General features: G+C 33.7%; 1 protein-coding gene across 22 annotated transcripts in view; it reads left to right on the top strand.

The window, feature by feature from the left end:
- Positions 1-27952, top strand: part of fcho2 (FCH and mu domain containing endocytic adaptor 2) — a 74524-nt gene that overhangs the window by 20902 nt on the left and 25670 nt on the right. For all 22 annotated transcript variants that reach the window (XR_015490253.1, XR_015490252.1, XM_087251977.1 and 19 more), the window contains 10 exon segments: positions 1282-1434; positions 1646-1750; positions 3915-4013; positions 8847-8943; positions 15771-15815; positions 17247-17316; positions 17668-17692; positions 17943-17999; positions 18189-18246; positions 18933-19108. Coding sequence is in view for 20 of the 22 variants with exons in the window: in XM_087251977.1 (XP_087108103.1) it covers positions 1282-1434; positions 1646-1750; positions 3915-4013; positions 8847-8943; positions 15771-15815; positions 17247-17316; positions 17668-17692; positions 17943-17999; positions 18189-18246; positions 18933-19108 (885 nt within the window). In the remaining 2 variants the exon portion in view is untranslated.

Raw genomic sequence — 27952 nt, 5'->3', positions numbered from 1 at the left:
GCTAAATTTGTCTGTGGCATACAGGTCATTCCTTAAATGTACTGATGAAGATGAAACTGTGAAGGCTTTTTTTTAAGAAAGGCAATTATCAAGTTATATATATCATGTATGTAATGTATTTATAATTAATGTAATGTAACATGTACTGGCTTTGGCAACAGAGTTCATGTGTTTGTCAAATTGTAACTCTAATTGTAAAAATAGCCCCCATGTTTTTGACATTTTCGGGGATGTTATTTTCAAAGGGACCCAGAGTAGGTCTTTGATCATTTAAAACCTGAGCAGAGCCGAACATTAAGACCTCAGCTGTAATTATTGGTTTACCTTTTTATTTTTTTCATTTAAAGTAGCCCAAGTGCTGTACAAACAATTCAACCTTAATTTATAAATTCAATTCAATTCAAGTTTATCTGTATAGCGTTTTTCAATTTAATTATTCTTTCAAAATGAGACAAGTTAAGGTTATTAGTTAGCATAACTTTATTAGTTACTAATAACTAGGCTCACCAAAATTGGACAATAAAGATAAGAAAAATGCTGCCTGGTCTAATGAGTCTCGATTTCTGCTGTGACAAAGGGATGGTAAAGTCAGGATTTGGCGTCAACAACATAAAAGCATGGATCCATCCTGCCTTTTATCAGCAGTTCAGGCTGATGGTGGTGGTGTATGAATGTGGGCGATATTTTTTTGGCACACTTCGGGCCCATTGAGCATCGTGTCAACGCCAAAGCCCACCTGAGTATTGTTGCTGACCATTTCTATCCCTTTATGACCACAGTGAGTGTACCCATCTTCTGATGGCTACTTCCAGCAGAATAACGCACCATGTTATAAAACGTGAATCATCTCAGACTGGTGTCTTGAACATGACAATGAGTTCACTGTACTCAAATGGCCTCCACAGTCACCAGATTTCAATCCAATAGAGTACCGTTGGGATGTGGTGCAATGGGAGATTCGCATCATGGATGTGCAGCTGACAAATCAGCAGCAACTGAGTGATGCTATTATGTCAATATGGACCAAAATCTCTGAGGAATATGTTTTGAAATGTATTTGTAATGTAATTTAATGTAGTTTATTAGGGCAAATATAAAAGTTACCAGTTTAGGTTCACAGAGTATAAATTGCATGTGCAGTTGGTGGCTATATTTTCGTTTATTTTTCACTTAATTAAAATGTCTAATTTCACTGAATTTGTGTAAAAACATCTTCAAGCACTTGCATATATTATCTATAATGTGTGTTACTGAATTTTTTTGTGCCTCTCTTGCTTATAGACAAAGGAGGAAGTCGCGTCAACTCTAGAGGCAGTGCATAACATTCAGAGCGTCTCACAGGCTTTGCTAAAAAGCAAAGAAAACTACATCAACAAGACACTCGAGCAAGAGCGCATGCGCAAAGAGGGAGCCAAACAGGGAGACCTGGACAAGGTACAAACACACACGCACACACACTCTTACATCAACTACTGAGCAATACTGGAAAGTTTGCTGGATCAGTTCCTGTAGGTAACTCCCAACTTAAGCTCCTGGAAGGATTATTTTCTGTGCTAAATGCTAGAGGCAGGAAATTTTAAAGCGCATCCTCAAAAACAAACGTGTCTAATCTGGCCTCTGTCTGTTTTGTGTTCTTTGTTTGTAGGCTGGATTGAAGGTCAAGAAAGCCACTGAGTCTTATAAGTCATATGTGGAGAAATACGCCACTGCCAAGACTGAATTTGAGCAAAGAATGACAGAAACCGCACAAGTAAGATGTGGTGGAGTGTGTTTGTTGGGGTCTGCGTTATGGGTGCACTTTTTCGAGGAGAATTTAAAAATTTGATGATTTTATTTAAAAGCTATTGTGATTCTTGGTCTGGATTAACAATATTAAAACCAGACACATTTACTTGTATACATCCTATAGCTGTGTCCAAATAATGTATTTTTTTAATTAGTATTATACAAAACCATACTTTGTAGTATATTATACAGAATTAATAAGGATACAGACGGTCTAAGTTTTTTTTCGTCACTATCCACTCAAAATAAAATAAATAAAGATAAAATTACATTTATTAACTAGTGTGTGCATGCATGTAAATCAATATAATAAAGTAAAACAGAATTTCTCAACTCTGACTATACCATATCTTCTGGATAATAAGTCATTATTAGTGTTGAGTCTGAGATAAAATTGACCAGGAGCCATGTGATTTGTTGAATTTGCATGTTTTTTAAGGCCTGTGTCTGAGCATTTCAAGAGAGTTTAGAACATTTGAGCACAAAAAAATATGATATTTGGAGGTGTAACAAACATTTATTTTATTTAATTATTTATACAGAATTGATACGGTTCATGCAACAACAAAAAAAGTTTTTCTTAGAATTGTTGTCTTTTTTCTAGTTCAAATATCTACATTTCAAAATTTGTTTACATTTACATTTTGTTTGATCTAAGAATTTTTAGATCTTTGGACTAGAAACAGGACAAAACAAATGAAGAAAAACATTTTTTTTTTTTTTGCATTTTAATTTTTCAGTTTTTGTACCTAATACTGTTAGATTGCCCAGAAAACAGTCAAAATAGTTATTAAACCATCTTCTCATATCGCAATATTTATCACAGAAAAATAAAATATCCCAATATCAGATTTTTCCAGTATCCAATATCGTGCAGCCCTAATTTTTACTTTTGATTATTATTTTAGGAGCAATTCATATACAGTTGAAATCAGAATTTTAAATGGCCCCCTTTTTTCTTTTATAAATATTTCCCAAATTATGTTGAACAAAGATAGGACATTTTCACAGTATGTCTGATGCTATTTTTTTCTTCTGGAGAAAATCTTATTTGTTTTAATTCGGCTAAAATAAAAGCAGTTTTTTATTTTTTTAAAATTATTATAAGGTCAAACTATTTGCTCCTTTAAGCTATTTTTCAGGGGTCTACAGAACAAACCATCATTATACAATAACTTGCTTAATTACCCTAACCTGCCTAGTTAACCTAATTAACCTAGTTAAGCCTTTAAATGTTACTTTAAGCTGTTTGTAATTGTCTTGAAAAATATCTAGTAAAATATTATTTACTGTCATCATGACAAAGATCAAATAAATCAGTTATTAGAAATAAGTTATTAAACCTATTATGTTCAGAAATGTGTTGGAAAAAATCTTCTCTCCTTTAAACAGATTTGGGGGGGGGGTATACAGTTGAAGTTATAATTATTAGGCTCCCTTGTTTATGTATTTAAAATCTGTTAAAATTGCTTTAATTGTTGTTTAATCTTATGCTGAAGGCTGCAAGACATTTTTTTGACATTGTCTTTTACGTTGGTGCTTTCAATTCACCTCCACCATCTCTCATATACACGTACAGTATTCTTCAGTCCCAAAATCAGAGCCACGGTGTCCTCAAACATACAAAATTTAAGCTCTTCATTGATGTTTCACTACATGATCCACACACACTCATGCACAAACACGCTTTTTCCCTGTGGTCACACATGCTCTGACTTATGCTGCCATTATCTTGTTTCCACTCATTTCCTCGTCTTTTTCTCCTCTTCCCTTTAAATCTTCTAAAAACCCTACTGTCAGTCTGAGAGGAGCATAAACAGCAGATCAGGCATGCAGCCATCCTTAACACACACACATATCCCACATACACACATGCATATTCATTTTCGCTGTGTTTTTGTGTGTGTGTGTGTTTGTGTGTGTGTGTGTGTGTGTGTGTGTGTGTGTGTGTGTGTGTGTGTGTGTTATGTGTTATGTGTTTCTTAGCTATCCAGACCACCCAAATAGGCTATTCATAGCGTTTTGCCAACAACATAAGAAAAGGTTTTATGTACACACACACACTCAAGGCTGTTGTGGAAAAAGATTAAGTATTATTTCTAACATCTGCTTTTGTGTGTCTATTGCAGAAATTCCAAGGCATTGAAGAGGAACATATTCTGCGCATGCAGGAGATCATTCATTCATACTCTCTGTCTGTTGAAGAAACGCACATACAGATCGGAGAGGTGAGCACACACACATACACACATATGTGCATCATAAAATTATCCTTTCATTAATGTGCACAAATAAAAACTGAAAAAGTTTTAAATAAAAGTAATGATATGTAACACCAACATTCTTATTTATATTAATCTAGAATAATATAGTCAAATACTGTATATTGTACATGTAAAGTAACATTAATGGTAGCATAATTAAGATTAAAAGATTATATAGATGTAATATATTTTATGTAGTAATGTTTCACCTGCTTTAATTGAGTAGAATCATCAACGTCATCATTGTTATTATTATTATTAAATCCTTCACATCTGATAGATGAGCACACACACACACACACACACACACACAAGGTAATGTAATACACTGTCTATTATCAATGTAATATAACATGTTTGGGAACATTGTCTGTTGTATCCCGGTTTAGCTGTAGAGGGCGCCTGTGACCCGTTTATTCTTGTTTGACAGCTTATTTTTGAGCCTGTTGTGTCAATCCTTCCGTATCGATCTTCAGTACAGTTGCTGCTCATTCAGAGTGATTTGAAGCATACGCATCCTCTGTTATTCACTGAAAATACACTACCCTGCTGGCAAATCAACACACACAATCTCATTTCCACACATACACACAGCAAACTAGTCTTTGTTTGGCATAGACCGCAGAACTGTTGCACGCTCTGGTTTGAGCTTCCTCCCAACCGCACACACGCTTGTGTTCAACTCCAGCCTGAAGAGAAATAAGATTACAGTGTGTTGTTTTCCCTGTGTGCGTGTGTGTGCGTGTGTGTGCGTGTGTGTGCGTGTGTGTGTGTGTGTGTGTGTGTGTGTGTATACATGAGTTGAATCCTTTTTCTAGTGCAGTGTATACTGGTGCAACAATGGTTGTTTGTGTATTTTGACTCATTATTAAGGAAGAAACCATATATTGGAAACTTTATTAAGCTTCAGAAGTCTTGTAATAACCCCCGATGTCTCCCGGGGGTTTCCTATTAGTATTTCAACTAGCGTCCCACAAATGATTAACAGGAATTGTTTGTAGCTGGTGAATCATGTGGTGTTTCATCAGGATTTGGAAGTGCTTTGACATAAGATGTTGGAACTGTAATTCTGCAGTTTAACAAAGGGACTTTCATTGACTTTATGGAGTTTGAAATGTTATAACAGGTGGGCCATTTAAATAAAGTAATGTAATGTGTATTTATATAGCGCATTTATTGTGTATGGCCATACACCTAAAGCGCTTCAAAATCATGTGGGGGGTCTCTCCACACCACCACCAGTGTACAGCATCCACATAGATGATGCGACGGCAGCCACAAGACAACGGCGCCATTACGCTCACCACACACCAGCTATTGGTGGAGTGGAGAGACCGTGATAGTGATAATTTTGTGGATAGGGGATTATTGGGAGGCCATAATGGTTAAGGAGCGAAGGGGGGAATTTGGCCAGGATGAATTTGTGAATTTGGCCATTTATGTACGGGTGTCCTCTGTCCTGGTAATGAACATCCAATTTTTTTATAATTGCTTTATTTATGGTGCTAGAGTATTTTGATGGATGACATATCAAGAGGATAAAATTTAGGCATGTCTCTCAGGGTGAGTTAAAGGGTTAGTTCACCAAAAAATGAAAAGTCTCATTATTTATTCAACATTGACTTGTTCCATACCAGTTAGAGGGTTTTTTGTTCTGTTAAACACAAATGAAAATATATAGAAGAAGGTTGGAAGCCTGTAACCGTTTGAATGTCCATAGTTAAAAAGACAAATAGTATTGAAGTCAATGGTTACAGGATAGATATTTTATTGTGTTCAGCTGAACAAAAACTCAAACTGCTTTGGAGCCAGTAAAGGGTGAGTAAATGATGACTAATTTTTCATTTTTGGGTGAACTATCACTTTAAGTTGTAATATAATTGTAAATAAGTATTATTTTAAATCTAATTGCAGAATTTAACTACAGATTTAAGATAATTTTTTAAATATAAGTGCAATGTAAAAACATGCATGTATATAAAGAAGTGCATTGTACCAATTTATTAAAGGAAGTATAATTTAATTAACATTTGTTTTTCTTTTATTTCAATTTGTTATGACTAGACCACTCTTGAGAAATGGTGTTGATTCAAAATTGTAAACTACGCAAGCTTTAAGCCAAATCCAGTCATCCACAAAGGCGAAATGAAAACAGACACTCGGAAGTAGGGCAGAGACAGATAATGAATCATACTGTTTCTATTTGTTGTATTGTTGTTTTTTCGTATTGCTGTATTTTTAGGTAGCATTCTACAGTATGTTTATGAAGTTATCTAGAAATTCAGTAAAGGGGTCAGCTATAAAAGGAAAGCAAAGTCAGTTGTGGAGACGTGTGGAAGACATATTGCATTTGTCACCATCCCTCATAGGCTATAAAAACAAAGACAGTCAAAGTGGTCACTAGGGGAAATAATGTCACTATGTAGCTCTCCTCCAAAACTATGATCTCTCTTACATGCTGCTAATGTAGAGAAGCGCTGGGAGTAAAATTAGTCTAGGGTTATGATCATCAGGCTTTACTGGATCTTGCTTTCTAGGCCCTCTTTGATTAGTGTTTCACAGACTGCTAATTGTACTTTTAAGTGAGATTATCATTGTGTCTGTTACATGTGCTATAATATGCTGAAACATATTAATATTAATGTAAAGAACTTTTTTTCAACTGTAAGTAACTTTGTGTTGAATGTAAAGTTTCATTGGATGATAAAATCTGCGTGAACAGTAAGTTGCTGAGACTTTTATTGCAGCGTGTGGATGTACTTCTAACTGAAACAGAATATTGAATAAAGGGCTTTAATCATTGCTTTTTAACAAACTAATGGTTAGTGGGCTTAGTTAAAGGTCTATAAAGTACTTTTAAATGTGCATTTTTTTTTTTTTTTATACGACGTTTGACATAATCTCAACTGAAACACGAAGATAGGACTGGATTTAGAGTAGCTCCTCTCCTTTTTAAAAAAACAAAACAGCCAATATCAGTTTGTTTTTAGCACAGCTCTGGTTGAAATTAAACGCATCAAATGAAAAGCAAATGGTAACTGAGGGGGTTGGGTATTAGAGATATGGGATATTAGAGTGCATTTGATTAGTCAAGATTTGGTTAGGAAATTAAGTTTGAGGTGTCATGAAAAAAAATGTTAATGCATTTATTTTTCAAACTAGCTTTTGAAGTTTATATCCATTTTATATCTTCTAAACACAAATGTTGCCACTTTTTTGTATCACACTATCTTATCAATATCCTAATGACTAACATACTGATTCTAACATCTAAAAAATGAACTGTTGGTGTCAAACTGACATCAACAGGAAAGGACTAACACTTTTAATGCAGAAGCAAATGGTCAGATTTTGATTTAAGACAAAGTCCCTTTAAGGCAAGTCATTTCACTTGGTGACCATCTTTGAAACCTCTCTCGGGCAGTATGCTCTGGCGTTCTGTTTAAATGGGAAAACACCAGATTCTCTAAAACTGCTTGCCAAGCTTACGATTGAATTTCATATATTAGGAATCACCAATAAAATTAAACAACAACTGTCCCTTTAGATTTATTTCTAAACGCCCAAACCGCACCAAATCTGCAGAAACTCAAGTCTAGTCTGAACCCCTCTCCCGGAATATTGTCAGTCTATGGTGATTGGCTCCAGTACTAGAAGGCAGGCTTTGTTTGCCATATAGTGATTGATGATTGGCTGCTGTGCTAGTAGGTGGGCTTTATTCACCATATTGAACGTTGCACTTTTCCCCATTCTAAAAGATACGAGTGGCATGTCTTGTGTATTCTACAGTCTTTGTTAGAGATTAATAAAATGTTTTTTTTTTTTTTTTCCAGTTGATTTAGTTGGTCAACTAAAGAATAGAAATATGCTGAATAAACCTTGTAAATTTTGATCTTACACAGACTTTAAAAGTTCTTTACTAAACCATCAATGTATGTAAACAAACAAACTAGCTTCAATCGAGGTTATCAGTATGTCTGTTGTCATTGTTATAAAACGCTGCCTGTCTAGTAAATTAAATAATATTACACACGCACTGATTAAAAGTTAAGGTACGTTCACTTCATATTATGGTCATTCTGTCAAATAACTTCAAGTTCGCTGTGAGGAATGAATGAGCAGTTCATGACCTATTTTGCCCGGTCAAGTAACTTCAGACACAAATGCTGCCGACCCTGAACAAAGTCTAGGTACAGGCGGACAGTCTGACATTAAAGGCATTTATTTTTCTTTGCTTTTTGAGAGTTCAGTTGATTCCACTGGTGCAATTTGACAAGACGCAATTGTGTTTAACATTTAAGAAAGTCTTTCTGTTGGCATTTGGCAGTATTTATTAATCTTCGCTTTACAAACATTAGTATTTTTACATCAATTATTTGTAAATTGTTTTGTTTAGTATTTACCTTAGGTTCATTTTCACAAGAGCAAATTTTGTACTGCCTAAATTAATGTTAACGAACTCAACCAACTAGCATTAAAATTAGCATCCTTAAACTTTAATCATGGTAAGCACAATAATCATATACCAGAGAAAAGAAATAATATTTTCAACCAGCCAAAGTGGCAAAGTGGAGGCGGTTGTCCAACCTGCCACAGCTGAAATCTTACCTGCATTTGGTGTGTTGGTGGGTGTTAATGTCAAGCCATGGTACCCACTATTCTGGAGTTGAGTCAGTGTGGAATCAATGTGTGTGTGTGTATGTGTTTTTAAATATCTATTTTTGTCTGTTGATCACAGTAAAACAAGTGAAGAAGAGCCTGTAACCATCTTTATCTTTTTTTTATTTTATTGCGAAGGTGCAGCAAGAGTTTGTGAACAACATGGAGAACACCTCCGTTGAGAGCCTCATCGAAAAACTGGCAGAAAGCAAAGGGACGGGCAAAGAGAGACCAGGTAACAATGCTTATACACACACACACAGCATTAACCTCTGGCACTGAACTACTTTGGTCTTGATGTTATTAGCAACTCTTTTCATGAGTTCAGCTGACTGATTCAGCTGGGTGTTGGGCTGCACTGTAAACACACTGAAGTTTGTTTGACTTGTGGCTGAAGGGCTGTGGAGTTTACACTGGAGGATTTGTGGGGCTCTGACCCTCTGATCAGCGCTGGCTGTCACATGCTAACGCTAGCGTCACATGCTAAGTGGAATGTCAAGCTCGCCCACCTTTACAGGAGATTAAGCCACTTGAGTATGATGGATGTCGACGCGGCTACACTTCCCCCTGTGCTCTTGCTATTTTTCCTCACTTATCCCTCTGTGACCTTTCATTTGACCTCCTGCGTCTCCCTCCTTTCACGGGGTGGAAGTTACTTCACATTTCACATAGAGAATATAATCTTGCTTGAAGCCAAAGGGGTGCAGAGCCAAATTACAGTTGTTTAGCCAGCAATTATGTTAATGGTGTAAATGCTGGCAACTAGACAATGAATTTTGCCTTTCTCTTCTATTTTTTTCCAACTTTCTCTTTTCCCAACAATGTTTACAGACATTTGTTTGTTGTTTGAGCAGTGTTTGAGTTTTACACAGTGACACTGGATTAGACAGTGATGCAGGACTATCTGTTTATAGATCCAATGACACACAAGAAGTGTTAAGGTAACCATTTTAAAGACCTTTAATATTCTTGTTTGATAACACTCCACACAAGGTTAATACTATAGTATAGTTACATATTATATTATATTATATTATATTATATTATATTATATTATATTATATTATATTATATTATATTATATTATAATATATTATAGATTTAGTGTTGGGTAGATTGCTTAAAAATTAAAAGTCTTAAAAGTCTGTTACTGATTATAGAATTTATTTATAAAAGGTGTACTTAGTAATTCGATCTAGATGGTTTGATTTAGTTGGTTTATTCTGACTACTTTTTGATTATCTTTTATTAGCTCACAAATACAAAATTGTGGATGTCAAATGAATTTTCACAATGTTATGTTGCCTATTGAATGTTGTCTATGTTTTAAGGAGAACAATATTGGACACGGCTGTTCATTCTGCTGTGGCAAACCCAGATTAATAAACGGACTAGGTTGAAAAAAATAATGAATGAGTGAATAAATGAAAATGGGTTATTATTTACTTTTTTATTTTAAATTTTTTTAAAGGACCATCTAAAATATAAAAAAAAGATAATAATAATAATAATAATAATAATAAAAAAAAAATAAATAAATAAATAAGTCCGTTATAATTTTCTTCTGCTGTGTCAATATATTGTAAAAAGTAATCCAGAATTTTTTTCACTGTAATCTGATATAATAATGTAATTACTTGAATAATGTAGTTAAATTCAGGAATCTCATGATGTCATCCAGAATATGTGTCATGGGTTATTACACAGCACTAATTGTTATATTAATGGCAACATTTTTCTAGAACTTTATAAGTAAGTTACACTTTAAAAAGTGTTGGAATCAAGATACTTGATTTGGGTTGGAACAACATGAATTAATAAATTTAACTTATTAGTTTTTACAAATTTAAATGGATGGAGCATAAAACAATTAAGTTGTCCCCAAAATAAAACCTCAAAAATTGTGTTGTTTCATTTTAAATAAGTAGTTCAAATAAAACGCAAGTGTCTTTTTTTATTCTATATATTTTATTTCCTTTGGCCACATCAAACTGATTATTTACTTGCCACAAAATGTAAATAATGTGTCAAAACAAGCAAAGTATAGCTGTATACATACACTTTTTATTCAATAAAAATGTTCTTAAAAAAACATAGACTTTTAAAAAAAATGTGTTATGTATCTAAAACACACATTAGTGTGTCCAGGCTAATGGTCTCACATCACCAGTTAACTACACATAAATGGGAAGTTAAACTCCTATTAAAGCAATGTTATTGTATTATAATTAAAATATTAACAAAAAATAACTATAAACAAAATAAACATTTTTTAAATAAGTAGTTCAAATAAACAGCAAATGTCTTTTTTTGAGTGTGTACGAATGACGATACTATATACTGTGTAATAATTATATGTTATTAAAACACTTTTCAACTAATTTTGAAACATTTGGAAATAACCTCTACTCAAATATTAACAGTAAATTATTTTATTGATGGTATTTTCTGTATTCTTAACGTGATGCAAAACGTACTTGTGCTGGTTTTGTTCTCACATACACTATGTATCTATGTATACAGTAACCCCCAGGAGTCTAGACTGAACGTTCAGGCTTTTGGTCAGCTTCCATTTGTTTTGACAGCTAAATTAATTGAGGCTAAAAACTGTTTTGGTCAACAAAACATTCTTCCCCTGTATCAAGCTGTTCATTAGGGATTGCGCCGCTGTCAGAGCAATAACCTGTGCAGCACACTGATGAAATCAGAGCAGCCATGACCAGTATGGAGAGAGAGAGAGAGGTTGAACAAACTTTGTACCACGGAAACAATCCCGAAGTGACACGCTGGGCTGTGGGGAGCTTGCAAGAGCAGTTCAGCGATATCCAGCTGGGCTGTGAACTGGCCGTCAGCCAGACACGCAAACTCTCCATCCGAGAGCCCAAGCTCAGCGTATGCAATTTAACAACAACAAAAAAAATAACATCCTCAGTTAATGCATGAATGCATCCGCCTCTCATATACAAACACACGCATATGTCCTGGCACAGACAAAAGCACATATTTACCTAGCTATTTAAATAAGGACATACCTTAGATGTGGGCTCTTTTTTATTATTAAACCTAATACCTACAATCTGAGTTTTAATAAAACTTAAAAAAAAAAAAAGATAGATGTTTTTTTCTCGTTGACGACAGTCCCAAAGGATGGTTTTGTTAGATTAAGCAAACTTCTGTGGACATTTTGCAGCAGTGTATTGCTAGAAACCCCCACACGCATAAATACACACACATGTTCATGTAAACGAAGGAGTCTGTCTGTTTACATGAATTTAAACAAAACCTAATACTCTTTTTCCAGATTTAGATGCCATTGTTGTGTGTGGTGTTTGGATTTGTGCATAAATATTGTTAGATGGAGCCTGGAAGTGTTGTGATTTGCACTGTTATTCATCTGACATCATTTAATTAAATTGAACCTTTTTTTACTGCAGCTGGATGGAAATCAGAGAAATCAATCTTCTTTGTCTGTTTTTCTAAACCTGTTTTGACAAAGTTGCTTGATTTTGTAATGGATATAAAATAATATAGGTTTGCGCGTCAGTCCAATTTAGATTTTTTTTATTTACAATGTTGTTCATCAGTGTTACCCAGCTCTGACAAAACAGTATTTTGGGGATATTTTTAAAGGTTTTGTTTGGTTACATTTAGATTATTTTTTGTTTGTTCGTTTTTTTGTTTGTATATTTGTTTTTGCTATGTCTTGATTTTATTATTTATTTATTTTCGCTTTTGGATGTTATTTGCATAGTTTTGTTGTTTTTAATAGATTTGTTTTTGCTTTTTGTTGTTTTATTTTAGTAGTTCCTTATTTACACATGTAATTTTTGTTTACGCTTTTTCAGTTTTCCATTTGTTTCTGTTTTTTTGTAGGAGCTTCTTTGTCTTTGATTGTTGCTCTTTTAGTTTTTAGTTGTTTTTTTTTAACCAACCATAAAGGTTTATGCGATTTATTTTTTTATTTATTTATTATTTTTTTTCCCCACAAAAAAAAAAACAGTTATTGTATGGGGCTTATGAGACTTCTCATCATATAAAGTGAATATGGTTTCATTACCCACATGATAAAGAAATGTTATTTAAGCACTTCAGTGTTTTTGAACAAACAGTGTTTGTAAAGTACTTCAATTACTTCAATTTCTGTTTTGGTGATTACATAGTTGCTATGGTGCTTACTCTGACTCTCAGGGCCGTTTTTTTATCAAAGTTGATATTAAGCCACAACATGTTGGTGTTTTGTAACTTCTAATTTTTACGAGGTGGGTCGTTAGCCCCCAACCTGGAGGACCAGGACATAAGCACATACACTACAGACAATTTAGCTTACCAAATTCACCTATATACTGTTCATCAAGGCAGCATTTATTAAATGTAAAAAAAAAAAAAAGAGGTTCAATTGTTAAATGTTTATTACAATTTTTAATAACTGCTTAATAACTGAAATTAATACTTCTGTCATGTTTTTATTACTATTACCATTATCAAGAATAATAATATTAATAATAACAACCGCAACAACAATAATAATAACCAATAATAATAATAAACAATAGTAATTAATATTAGAGTGTTTTCTGCAGGATCCTGTGACTGGCGACTAGAGTAATAAAGCTGAAAATTAATCTTTAAAATTACTGGAATAAATTATTAAATTAAATTATAATCTACTTTTGAACAATTATTTTATAGTGCAATAACGTTTCACCATTTTACAATTTTTACTGTATTTTTGATGAAGTAAATGCAGCCTTGGTAAGCAGCAGAAGCTTATTTTGAAACATTTAAAAATCATACTGAACCCAAACTTTTGACTGGTAGTGTATGCCAGAGTAATTGTTGGTTCATTCCATTGTGGTGACCCCTGATAAATAAGGGACTAAGCCGAAGGATTGTGAGAAGTTTAAACACTATAACATAAACACTAAAAATGTTTACTATAAATTACTATAGGATTTTTATGTGGCTATGATATACTATTTAAATGCTGTGTGTTTGTTTGTGTAAATATGTGTGTACACTCACAGCATGTGACCTTCAGTGTTGATTGCGTGATCTTAAACAAACAATAACAGAGACGAGCGACTGAAATGATCTGGTACAGTAGAGTAGATCAGTCATACTGTATCTCTGTCAGCCTGTGTGTGTGTGTGTGTATGTATGTGTGTGTGTGTGTTTGTGATGTTAGCCTGTCGTGACTGTGCATGAGGTCTGCTCACGGCCGCCTTTCTCCAGGGAAACTCTATTGAACCGCTTGAGTTAAATATCGCACGCTTTTGTTTTTTCAGGTCAAGGCATTTTCTGTGCAATGAAAATAGCGCCCTGGGCTCTCTCGCCGAGGTCTGCCAGTAGTGCAACGCCGTCTTTCGTTTTCTTGGACAAGCATTAGCTTTTACGCGCATTAACACAAAAGAAAAGCCGCTCTAAAGAGCTCTTAGAGCACTGAGGGGCATCTCTCCTCTCTTTACGGCCAGTCACGAAAGCTCAGAATTAATATTTATAATGCCGTCCAGTGTATTTATTGAGAATCTATAGCCAACACAAACTGGGGTCAGAAGCGGTAACCTGAAATCTATTTTGTATTTGATTTTCTATATTGCTATTATTATGTACTTTAAATTTGAAGTAAAAATCTGCCTGACATGCTGTTAGGTCAGGACTGTAACAGCGTGACCACAGACGTACAGTAAAAATGGCAGTTTGTTTGCTTAAATCCTTTTCCCCCGTGTGCCAGTGTGGAAATGGGTCACGTTAAAAGTGTACAAGCTGGGAGGGAAATATGCAGAATTGATGAGCAAGAAATGAAGCGTGCGGTTTGTTGTCTTTTGCAGCCATCTGTGTGTCATTTTGTTATGTTAATATTTTTGGCGGAGAATATCCAACATTTGACTGGGTGACATCAGTGCCAAATGTCATTGCATCAGAGTTTTTGAGTTGAAAACAGAAGAGCTTCCGGGCATTTGTGGGAGTGTGCGCATCTATTAGTGTGTGTTGCATGTTGCCTGTGAGTGTTGTGGCTTAAAGGGGAAGTCAGATTGAGCTGATTGCCACCAGACACACTGATCATTCTTAAATAACAGTTCACATGTGTAATGTTTATCTGGCTTAATATCATTTTTTAGTATTGAAAAACTGTTTTATTTTTATATGATATATTTTTGGTCACACTTTAGTAAATATATTTACTAACATGAAGTAATAATGAACAACACTTGTAGCATTTATTAATCATAGTTCAATATTTACTAATGCATCATTAACATCCAAATTCACGTTTGTTAACATTAGTTAATGTACCTTGGGTTAACAAACTAACAATGAATGACTGTATTTTCATTAACTAACATGAACAAATACTTTAATAAATGTAATTTTCATTGTTTGTTTAGGTTACTAAATTTGAATTAAAATGTACTAACATACAGTTGAAGTCAGAATTATTAGCCCCCTGAATTATTACCCCTTCCCCTTCATTATTTTCCCCAATTTCTGAATATTTTTTCAACACATTTCTAAACATAATAGTTTTAATAGCTAATTTCTAATAACTGATTTATTTTATCTTTGCCATGATGGCAGTACGTTATATTTGACTAAATATTTTTCAAGACACTTCTATACAGCTTAAGGTGACTTAATTAGGTTAACTAGGCAGGTTAGGGTAATTAGGCAAGTTATTGTATAATGATCTGTAGACTATAAAAAATGACTTAAAAGGGCTAAAAATTATGATCTTAATTTTTATTTATTTTTTTGTTAAAAACTGCTTTCATTCTAGACGAAATAATAAATAAGGCTTTCTTCAGAAGAAAAAAATATTATCAGACATGCTGTGAAAATTTGGTTGCTCTGTTAAACCTCATTTGGGAAATATAAAAAAAAGAAAGAAAAAAAATCAAAGGGCGGCTAATAATTCTGACTTTAACTGTAACTAACATAACTAACATAATACAAACTTATTGTAAAGTGTATTTTTGTTGTAATAATAAATAATACACCATATCTTGGTTAATTAATTCAAGATAGTGCAACATCATTTTAATGATTTGTCTGTTTCCATTACAGGGCCCATTGAATTTGAGGAATGTAATGTCTCGATTGCTACAGAAGGTCTGTATATATATATATTTTTTTTCTCTCTGTTCCTACTTTCTTTTTTATTCTTTTATTACATTTTATTTTGTTCAGCCTAAAGTTTTTTATATTTTGAAAAGCATAATAAATATTTTAGGATATTCATTTATTTCAGGTGCACATTATATATAAAATATTATGCATATAAAAGTGTGTGTGTGTGTGTGTGTGTGTGTGTGTGTCATTTTTTAAATGATGTTTAACAGAGCAAGGAAATTTGTCTGATAGTATTGTTTCTTCTGGAAAAAGTCTTATTATTATTATTATTATTATTATTTATTATTATTATTATTATTTTATCCTGGCTGGAATAAAAGCAGTTTAGATTTTTAAAGCCATTTTAAGGTCAAAATTATTAGCCCCTTTAAGCTATATTTTTTCGATAATCTACAGAACAAACCATCATTACACAATAACTTGCCTAATTACCTTAACCCGCCTAATTAACCTAGTTAAGCCTTTAAATGTCACTTTTAAGCTGTATAGAAGTATCTTTAAAAAATATATAGTAAAATATTATTTACTGTCATCATGGCAAAGACAAAATTAATCAGGTATTAGAAATGAGTTATTAAAACTATTATGAATAGAAATTTTTCTGAGAGATGGGTTGCGGCTGGAAGGGCATCCGCTGCGTAAAAACTTGCTGGATAAGTTGGTGGTTCATTCCGCTGTGGCGACCCCGGATTAATAAAGGAACTAAGCCGACAAGAAAATGAATGAATGTATGAATGAATGATTAGAAATGTGTTGAAAAAATCCTCTCTGTTTAACAGAAATAGGGGGGTAGGAATAAACGAGGCTAATAATTCAGCGGGTTTAATAATTTTGACTTTAACTGTATATATTTTTTTAGACTTTTGACAAGCAGTGTTGGGTGTATTGCATAACAATTAATACGAGTTGCGTAGTAATATTACTTTTCTAAGTAATAAATATAAGGTAGCGCATTCCTTTTAAAAAATAAGTAATCATATTTGAGTTACTTTTTTTTGAAAATGTAACACAAGTTACCTTTAGTTTAATTTATTAGCTTTTAAAAAGAAATAGCTGAATTCAAATCAAACCAGTGAACCATGCAGTTATTGACAGAAAGTGTTCATTATTTTAAATGCATTGAAGAAAAAGAAAATGTGACTAGTCTCAATGGACAGTGATTTTACTTAAGACAAATAGTAGCAAACACATAGCTTAAACTTTCATCAATCTGTATATACGGCACGTAGACTTCTGGGGTTAGGAAATTCTTAAATAACATCCTAAAATATAATTTTTTGATGGGTTTTAAAGGTAAATGAAGATTTACACAACTAGTTACATTTTGGGGAGTAACTTAATATTGTAATGCATTGCTTTCAAAAGTAACTTTCCTCAACACTGCTAACAAGCATTTGTGTGTCTTTTTAGGTGCTAAACCCAGAAAAAGGAAAACCTTTGCCATACCAGGCAGGCGGAAAGAAAAAGACACAGATTCCACGTAAGTGCTAAAACTCACTCGCTGATTTCTCTTTTTTAAAAAGGAAATTACAAGAATTTGTTCAGAAAATGTAAATATTAAATATGTGCAAAATCCTCAAACTTGTTGTTCTCTATAAAATTTTGCATGAGACTAGGTTTTATTTTATGAGACAGATTATGTTTTATAAAATAGTGATTAGTACTAAATAATGAGAATAGTTCTGAAATAAAATTGTATATAAAATCAGAATTGAGCTCACCAGGCTCACTCTAGTATTTGCAGTTTGAAGCAAAATATTTTGTTTGAGCAATTTTCAATTAGAAAAATTTAGTATTTTTAATTCATCTTTTTTCTGTCTTTCTTGAATAGAGAATCGGCCGAAGTTGAAGCAGTTGTAAGTATATATAACAATTCATTAAATATATATATATTTATTTTTTTATTTTTTTATTTTTTTATTTTTTACCAGACAAGGTGATGAGTATAAGGAATATCACAGTACATTAGCACACTGAAAAGCTATTTTGTATTTTTCCAACATGAAACTCGTTTTCCTTTGATCAAACTTAGCTCTTTTTGGTTATTTTGGATAAACTCCATTTTGGTCGCACCCACAAAGCTCCTTTTGTTCGTCCTTTTTTCAGAACGCTTCCAACGGTGCTCCCCCGGGTTTCTACGGTGCTATAGATCTTCATAACGCCGTGAGTGCTGACCTAATGTTGCTGAAGGATTGTCTATAATTCTTACAGTGTTAAGTAAAGACAACAGAGCGCAAATGCTTCTTGTGATATTGCTAACAATAGCGTATTTTACCTCAGTCGGACTCTCCTTATGTTTTGATGTATTAATGAGTGTGAATGATAGGATTTGTGTTCTCTGTTGTTCTGCAGAATGTGCCTCAGCTGGACGACGAGGGCTTCTGTATCCGACCAGAAGTCAACGAGAATGATATCCTTGCATTCCCATCATCATTCTCACACACACATGCTTTAATCTCAGCCACAGGAACTTTTCCTTCTTTCTCCTTCATCGCCTCTACTCACAGTGTAAACTCTGAACACATATTTTTCTGTCTTCAGAACAGTGTGTTATATCATTCTTTTAATGCACTTTCCTCTGAATCACCGCCAGGTCATTCCTTCTCATCAGATTTTCTTCATTCTCCTGTTTTCTTTACTGAAGCCTGTGTCATCGTATCTGTGTGAACTAGAATACATGTTAGAAAATAGAAGAAAACGAAATCTGGTCTTTTGAGCACACTTCAAAACTGAAAATTCTCTCAGTCTTGTGTCATCATTTACTCTCTCTGCACTTGTTCCAAATTAGTTTGAGTTTTCTTCCTCTTTTGAACAGAAAGGAGGATATTTGGAAGAGAGCTGGAAACTTGTAACTATTGACTTCCATAGTATTTGTTGTTTCTACTATGGAAGTCAATGGTTACAGGTTTTCAGCTTTCTTCAAAATATCTTAGTTTGTGTTTGATAGAAGAAAGAAACTCATAAAGGTTTGAAACCACGTGATGAAGAGTAAATAATGAATGCATTTTTATTTTTTGGGGAACTATCCCTTTCATAGTATACTATAGATATTTTTTTTGCTGGGTTTCATCACTTTTCTTTAACACTTGTGATCACATGCCAAAGAGAACTCGTTTTATTCATCTAGTGACTCAGAAGATGAGGACGAGCCAAGAAAATTCCACGTCCAGATCAAACCAGTGCAGACCAACAATGGCACACACCAGCACAAAGTCACAATCGATGAGCTGAAGGCCTCCATAGGAAACATCTCCCTCTCACCCACCCCTGCTGTAAGACATTTCATACACACACAAGCACATGTGTAAATGTCCCATCGTCACAAATCATATTTTCAATATTATCGTTAAGGCAGCACGATATTGTTTGTGCATCTGCAATAATTACATTGGAAGATATGCATGTGGAGTTAGGATTATACAGGGTTTCCGCAGGGCCTTAAAATGTCTTAAATTTCAAAAACTTCAAAAAAGTCTTAAATTCACTGAAATATTGTGTTTTTAAATCATTTTAAATGGGTCTTAATTTCTCTCTGTTCTAGTAAATCTACCTAATCTGGCCGACATCCAATCACCTATAATCCATCTCAATTTATTTTATTTTAATTTAACAATTTATTTAATTTTCTATGTTTTTATATTTAAGTTTTGTAGTTTTATTGTTAAGAGTTACAATTCACAATAGCTGTATTTTTTTTTTTTTACAGCAAAGTCTCCAAATTAAATTCCCTAATCAAGGACAGAAAAGTAAAGCAACACATCCCTTTTACATGATATTCCATTGATACAAAAACTATTTACTGAAGTAACTGGGCCATTAGAAAAATTTTTTAGTGTTTAGCCCTGTGTAAGTTTTAAATTTCATTCATAATGGTCTTAAAAAGTTTTAAATTGGATTTAAAGAAACCTGCAGAAATTCCTTATTATAGATGACCAGAAACCCCAGATAAAAACACATTTGTTTGGACACAGCAGAATTAAACTAAATTAGGGTAAGAGTTTATAATCTGCATGTGTTTTTTAAGGACTGTGACTATATGAGCATTTTAAGAGAGTTTAAAGCATTTTAGTTGTGCATAAAGCAGTTTAGTAATGATTATTTTTATTGAATTACTTGTATAATGAAGACTTTGCAGTGTTTTGTTTTTCATTTGATTATTTAATTTCTGTACCTGAGTACTATAAGACTCTCTCCAGAAAACCAGAAAACATGGTCAATTTATGTTATGCTCCATTGTGTATATTTAGGACTGACGTTTAAGGAAATAATAAATTACATAAGACATTTATATTTCACTTCCCTACAAAATCATCCCAATCAATCTAAAGTATTGATTTTGCAAATAGAACTAATTTAAGTCAACTGGTGAAATTGTATTAAAATTGCAATTTATATCGCAGAGATAAAAATAATCGCAATTGAAAAATTTCCAATATCATGCAGCCCTAATTACCGTATTGTAGCAGAATTTATTTAATTATTTATTTGAAACAGGCTGTAATTAAAGTGCGTTTCTGAAACTACTATTTTCAGTTTTACTTTAAATACATTTAAGCTTAAAATATAATTTATTTTTTTAAGTGTTGCTCAATTCTGATCTGAATACTGTGAACTGTGAAGGATTTCTTGTGGAGCGATCTAGTACAGTACAGTAGAGTAGTCCTACTGTATCTGTCAACGTGTGCGTGTGTGTTGTGTGTGTGAGATGTGGGCCTGTCGTGATTGCGTATGAGGTCTGCTCACGGTAGACCTTCTCCAGAGAAAATCTATTGAACCACTTGAGTTTCTTTTATTGTGTTTGTAAATTTCAGGCCATTATTTCTGAATAAAATGATGAAAATTTGAAACAGTGTGGCTTAAAGGGATATTCAATCTAAAAATAGAAAACATTTATTGACCCTTAAGGGATTACAAACCTTTATAAGGTTCTTTTGTTGTTGTTGAACACTAAAGAAGATATCTGGAAAACTAATGGAAACCAATAGCCATAGACTTCTGCATTAGGAAAAAATGCTACAGATGTCATGTGAAACAGACTTTCAAATATCAGAAGATGTTTGTTCAATAGGAGAAAGAACCTAAATAATGGCAAGAGTTTTCATGTATGGGTGTACTGTTGCTTTCTAGACATACTTTTTCCATACAGAGGGAGGCTTGGCTTTCACATTCATTCATACAGATGCATTCATTCATAAGCATATTGTATACAGACTCAGAGAAGAGGGCTGTGATTGGTTAATATCACTTGCAGTCGTGTTTCTGTTTTGTCTACATTTGTCTGACAGACACTAGAGGGCACTGTTTGATTATGATATTCGCAGACTGTCCTCTGAGCTGCTGTAAATGCTTTGACACACTATTTTATTAGGTTGTGCGTTGGAGCGCCTTTTGTTTCTGTGTGTGTTTGTTTATAACACACCTATGGTTAATATATGGATTTAACTGTCTCATTTGGAAGCATTTTTTTTATGTAGACCCCACAGATGTAAGACATTTACAGCGAGAGGCTTAATACTGATTAGATGGGTATATTTTTTTTTTGAGGAAAACGAGATGAGTGTTTGCCCGCTGTGGCAGAGTCGGCACTGGGCAATAGAGTCGTAAGGGAATGATGTCAAAACCCGAAAGAACAATTTACTGTGTAAATAAAGTCTGTGGTAAACAGGGATGAGCAGTCTTTATGATATATTTATTTCAAATTTGTTTTTTAAATACAAAATAGCATTTTATTTGTATTTGATATGGTTGATGAAAATGGCCTAATATTTTGTATCAAAATACTTTAGTGTATTTTGTTTTTGTATTTTTAAAATATTGTAAAATACTTTGTAAGAAATGTACATCAATCTACATGATATCAATGCACCCTCTGATTGGTGCTTTGGGTGTTATTGTCTCTTCCATTTAAATAAGGATTGGAAAAATCCTAGGAGTAATATAGTAGTTTTGGATGGATTGCTGATGCCAAATGTTTGTCCTTAAAACAAACACCATTAAAAAAATAAATCCTACAATGGCGTACATACAACACACTTTTTAGATATTAAGAGGTTAAATAATTATTGTACAGAGATGATGGTAATTTTATTGGACACATTTGCTATGGAACATTGTTTATTTAACTAAGTCAGTTTAGTTGAAAAGGGATTGATCAAATAGATCTACAGTAATTGATGGAAGATCTGCAAAGAAATGTCAAGCTCCTTTGTAAATACTGTATTTTATTTTGACACATTTGTGGAAGCATTATTTTGTAGTTTATTTTGATACACCTTAAATTAAGGTATTTAGTATTTTATTTTAAAATACATTTCATTTATCTTTTTTTTTGCCCAAAGTGGTAAACATAACTCAATACTAAGACAATAAAACAATACTTAAATGATACTTGTTTTTGTATTTTCAATTGATTGATATCAATCAATCAACTTTATTTATATAGCACCTTATTGCAACGAGGAGGCTGCCAGGAGTGCTTTACAGTATTAAAAAACAAATTAAACATTAAAAAACCTCACATGGTAAGAACACAAGTTTCAATAAAACAGCATTTTGCACTACCGAATATCAAAAGCAAGTCTAAATAACTATGTTTTAAGATTAGCTTTAAACAGGGCTACATTTGTGATCATGCAAAGTTTTAAAGGCGGGTATTCCACAGTTTTGGATTTGCAACTGCAATATACCTGATCTAGGGACCTCAAGCAACAACTGGCCTGCTGATTGTAGGTTCCGGTTTATGAACCTTTAAAATCTCACATAAATATGAAGGTGCAAGACCATTAACTGCATTAAAACAAACAACCGTAGTTTAAAATCAATATTGAATTTAACAAGGAGTCAGCGAAGAGAGTAAGGGACAGGTGTGATGTCTGTCAGCATGCGAGCAGCAGCAAATATTTTTAAATGGTAGTTGCTAATTTGTTTCTAGGGAGCTGCTAAAGTAATGTAAAAGTTTCTTGCTGGTTGATGCTTCTGGTTATTTCTAAGGTATTGCTAATTAGTTGATGGGCTACGGTGAGTGGTAGATTGGTGATTGCTAGGGTGTTCTAGGAGGTTGCTAGCATGTTGGTGGAGGTTACTTAATATATTGTACATGTGTGTGTGTGTGTGTGTGTGTGTGTGTGTGTGTGTGTGTGTGTGTGTGTGTGTGTGTGTGTGTGTGTGTGTGTGTGTGTGTGTGTGTGTGTGTGTGTGTGTGTGTGTGTGTGTGTACTATTGTGTGGTCAAGCAGTTCCTGTGAGCACTATGTGTGTATGTTTGTGTGTGTGTTAGGCCTGTGAACCATCTGTGTCCTGTGTGTGTATATGTCTGTACTGTTGGTAAACAAACCCATGCAAGTTCCTGTCTGAAATCTTACCACAGGAAGCACTGAGGGACTCTGTTTCTAATGAGTGAGATCATGTAGGTAAACATGCACCCAATCATGAGCAAACGAAACCAAGAGCTATGTGTTTAACAAAACAACATTTCGTTTTAAAAATGCATCCAGTGTAAATAAAAATAATTAAAACATTCCTGGTTCTTATGAATGGATTGCAGCTTTCTTCTTTTTCTTGTGAAAGAATTGAATCCTCTCATTCAGCAAGGATACATTTAATTGATCACAAGTGACCGTAAAGGCTTTTATACTTACAAAAGATTTCTGTTTAAAATTAATGCTGTTATTTAAACTTAAAGAAGAAAGAAAAGGTTTAAAGCAGGGGTGCCCAAACTATTTTTGTATGAAGAGCCAAAATCCAAATATCATTGACAGCCGTGGGCCGAAAATAAATATACCAAACTAGATTACATTAAAGTTGTCATGCGTTATTTTCTAATTCATTTCATAATATTTATAAATAAATAGAAAGCATTACTTTGAACCATATCAACTGCAGTATAACTTTAATTATAATGTATTGCAATAAAAACAATCACATTTATAACAGTGTAGTTAAGTGCTGTATACACTAGTCAAGCAGAATCTGCCTTTACCTTAATTCACTCAATAGTCTCTGCGTTGTCCTCTATCCATCGGGTGACAGTATGCACATTTTAAACTCAATATCACTAATTTAAAACGTTTGAATTGCAACATTTAATTTCAGTTAATAAAACAAACCAATACAAGTTCACATTTGAAATTTTAAATGACAGTTTCTAAACCAGGGGTGCCCAAACTTTTCCTTATGAAGGGCCAAATTCCAACATGATTGAGGCTAGTGGGTCGGATGTAAATATTTTACAAATTTATTAAATGAAATTTAAAGATAACTAGAAAACAGTTACACTATTTTTTGCCTTGATTTGCTCACTGATGGCTAGGGCCAGACAGAATCTGCAGATATTTGTTGCTATTCCTGCGGAGCATTTTGTAAAAAAAAAAAAATAAAAATCTGCGGATTTATGAGGAATGATTTTGGGAGTATCATAACAAAAAACGTAACCTATGAAATAAAAAAATAAAAAGCTTTTTATCTGTTATTTGATGTTTACAAAGCTTTTTATCTGTTATTTGATGTTTACAATTCAAATCCAATCACAGGGAGGGCCGTTTATATGGATACACCTTAATAAAATGGGAATGGTTGGAGATCTTAACGTCCTGTTTGTGGCATGTTAGTATATGTGAGGGGGCTTGTAAATAACTCATGAAAGAATAAAGTTACGTTAAAACCAAGCACACCATTGTTTTTCTTGTGAATTTCCCAATAAGTTTTACTAAAATGTATCCATATAAATGGACCACCCTGTAGAACCACTTATTTGGTAAACAAAGCAAATCTCTCATATAATATATGAAGAGTTTCGATGCAAACACCTTTAAATTCCATCTGAAATTTTTCTCTAAAAGAAGTCATTTTATCAGTAGCCTATGTTCAGTAATATCACTTTTATGGCAAGGACTAAGTCCTTTTCCTGCTCTTGAAAGTGAAATATCATAACATAAACAAAGGAGGCAGAGAAAAACATTCATTTTTGATGAAAATTTCAGATGGCACTTTTTGCTTTTCCCGTCTGAACTCTTCATATCTAAAAAATAAAAAATATTATGGTACAAACAGTATTGTAAATAAATCATCTGAACACTTTCATATTAGTCAATATTATTACTGAAATTAATTTAAAAACTGAATAATATAAATGTATACAAATGTACTCACTCGCTGTTTTCAAGAAACGACTAAAAACTCAGCTAGTTAGTCTCCACTTCACTTTCTAATCTGCAATTGCCTCTCTGGATATACCACTAACTGTACTCAAAAAAAAAACAAAAAACAAAAAAAACAATTACTAATACTTTCCTTCTTAGACTTACAGACCTGAAACTTGCCTGTAGCACTTATTCATTGTTGCTCTTATAGTTGTGTAAATTGCTTCCTTGTCCTCATTTGTAAGTCGCTTTGGATAAAAGCGTCTGCTAAATGACTAAATGTAAATTTACACAAGTTAATACATATACTCAATGATGGGCAAAAAATCTGCTGATTTCTGCACGTGCAGATTCCGTGTGGGCCTACTGATAACTTCTGCACAGTCCTCTTTCCGTCAAGTGACAGTATTTACATTTTAAAAACATCAGATTCATTTAATTGAAACATTTCATTTTAATTAGCTTTTTTGTGGCTCAGCAATAAACCTTCAACTCCATCATTCTTACTCTCTTCTAAGATGGGATTGTGGGCCAAATCAAAGGTTACAATCGGCCAATTTTGTCCTGTGGGCCCTACTTTAGGCATCTCTGCTCTAAACCATCCCCATCTTTCTCCATCTCTTCTCAGATGGGCTGGTGGGCCAAATCAAAGATTGGGCAACAAGAATATTAGGAATTATATATAAAATGGATCATGTGAAACTAAAGAATGTCACTAATGTTAAAATTTAGCTTTACTATCACAGGAATAAATTTCATTTTTAAATGTATTAAAATGAAAAACATATTGCAAATGTAGTTTACAGTAACATTTAATGATATATTATGTTGTAATATTTTACAACATTCCTCTTTTACTGCGCTTTTTAAAATGTATGCAGCCTTTGTGAGCATAGTCATTCTTTTTATAAAACTTAAAACTTCTCGAACACAGACCTTTAAATAATAGTGAATATTAATGTTCATTTCTGAGTTGATGAATAGACAGCATAAAAACGAATAAGCTAGATTAGTCATTAGTAACGTGCATGTTCTTGCCGTGTTCACGTGGGTTTCTTCCGGGTGCTCCAGTTTCCCCCACAATCCAAAGACACATGCTATAGATGAATTGAGTAAGCTAAAATTGTCTATAGTGTATGGGTGAGTGTGGAATGAGAGTGTATGGGTGTTTCCCAGTGATGGATTGCAGCTGGATGACATCGGCTGCATAAAACATATGCTGGATAAGTTGGCGGTTCATTCCGCTGTGGCGACCCCAGATTAATAAAGGGACTAGGCTGAGAAGAAAATGAATGAATGAACAAGGGACAGTGTACATTAATCAACGTTCCTCAAGAACGGAAATGTACCTAAATTAGCCTAAAGACTAGTTTTAATTGGTGGTCCCTTAGCCAGATGGTAAAGGCCATGCCAATAACATTACAACTAAAAACTACTCAAATAAATAACGAACACAACAACAACAATATAAAAATGCCCAGTGATCACAATTTGTAACTATGACTTTCTCTTGGCATCCAGAATGTCATCTTTGCCCTGTTGTATGTGTTTTAGACTCTCCTTCTGCATCTCTCACTCTTCATCCCTCTGTGACTCTTTGAAATGACTAAGTGATGTATTTCTTGCAACAACACTTGCTCAAGTGCCAGCTTGTGTTTTCAGTGAGCGAAGCCGAGCCGACAGTTTACTTTAGACACCTCGGCTGCCTCCGTTTTCTCTGTTTAAGATGGATTAACACACATCTTTTAAGGAGGCTCTTCATCAATCATTTCAGCAGGCTTGAGCTTTCTGTCTTCCTCCAATGTACTCAATAACCACCCCGATTAGCCTCTGAAATATTTACACATCTTACAGTTTTCAACATTTATCTATTCCTTTCCCTCTAAGTCTCTTGCATTTGTTTTCGTCGCCTGGTTTGTTTCATTTTGATGGCGGATATGTTTTATGGCAGTTTTGGTCAGGAAATGTAGGTGGTGACGAATGCCATGTCATCTGTTGTGGATTATTGGTATTATTGAGCTTTTCTCTTTCCATTTCCCCTGGTCCTCTGTTGTCTCCTTCCCTTCATGTGCTTTCTGTGTCTCTTTCGTTGGCTGGTGTGTGGCCTGGGTTCTGTAATTGAACCCATTTGCCACTCTCTCCCTATGGGACTAAACCCTGCCTTCGCATTTCTCCATCTTTCATGTGTATTTGCATGCATGTGTTTCCTTCTTGTATGTGTATGCTTGTGCCTTTTCTTCACAGTTTACCATTCAGCTTCATTTATAGTCTATACATTGGTGTTTCATTCACCAAATGCTTCACCACACTATTTTTTCCCCCATCAGGCAGAGACGCTTCACATGAGTCACTTTAAATACACAACAAACTACGCCTTCCCATCCTTGTGCATTTGTTGCCGATTTACTGGCTGACTTTTGTTGACATTTCTCAGCCTCAAAACAATTCTGGTAGTGAATTGGGTTCCATTCTCTGCCACTCATTTTCTCATGTTTAGACTGCCTGCAGAATATTGTTGCTGAGCCTGTGGTCTGACTAAAAGCTACCCGATTAATAGCGACAATAATTCACATAAAAAAAAGTGTAAAAGTCAAGTTACGAATATAAAACAAGTTTAATTTGAATAATATGCAAAGCAAGTTTATTTTTATAGCACATTTCTTACACAATGCTATTTTAAAGTGCTTTACATAAACATGAATAAAATAATAACTAATAACTATCAATTACCAACTGATAAACTGTTAAACACAGACCTGCTGTTAATTGATTGGATCTCCTTTTGTTGAACCCATGTATTTGCATTTATACAAAATATACTGTATATATAGCAGTTAAATTCTTCTTTTTGAACAATTGCTGCTTAAAAACACATGAGAAGATAGTTATGAGACTGCTTTTGTCTTTATAGCTTTTTCAATCCATCATTATGGTTATTTTTATGGCTACAAATAGTCAAATAATCACATTTTACTAGGAA

The sequence above is a fragment of the Danio rerio genome, chromosome 5 (genome assembly GCF_052040795.2).
Source record: "Danio rerio strain M-AB ecotype USA chromosome 5, GRCz13ab, whole genome shotgun sequence".
Taxonomy (NCBI): domain Eukaryota; kingdom Metazoa; phylum Chordata; class Actinopteri; order Cypriniformes; family Danionidae; genus Danio; species Danio rerio.
Note: the sequence above shows the minus strand (reverse complement) of the source record. Positions and strands in the feature narration are given on the sequence as shown.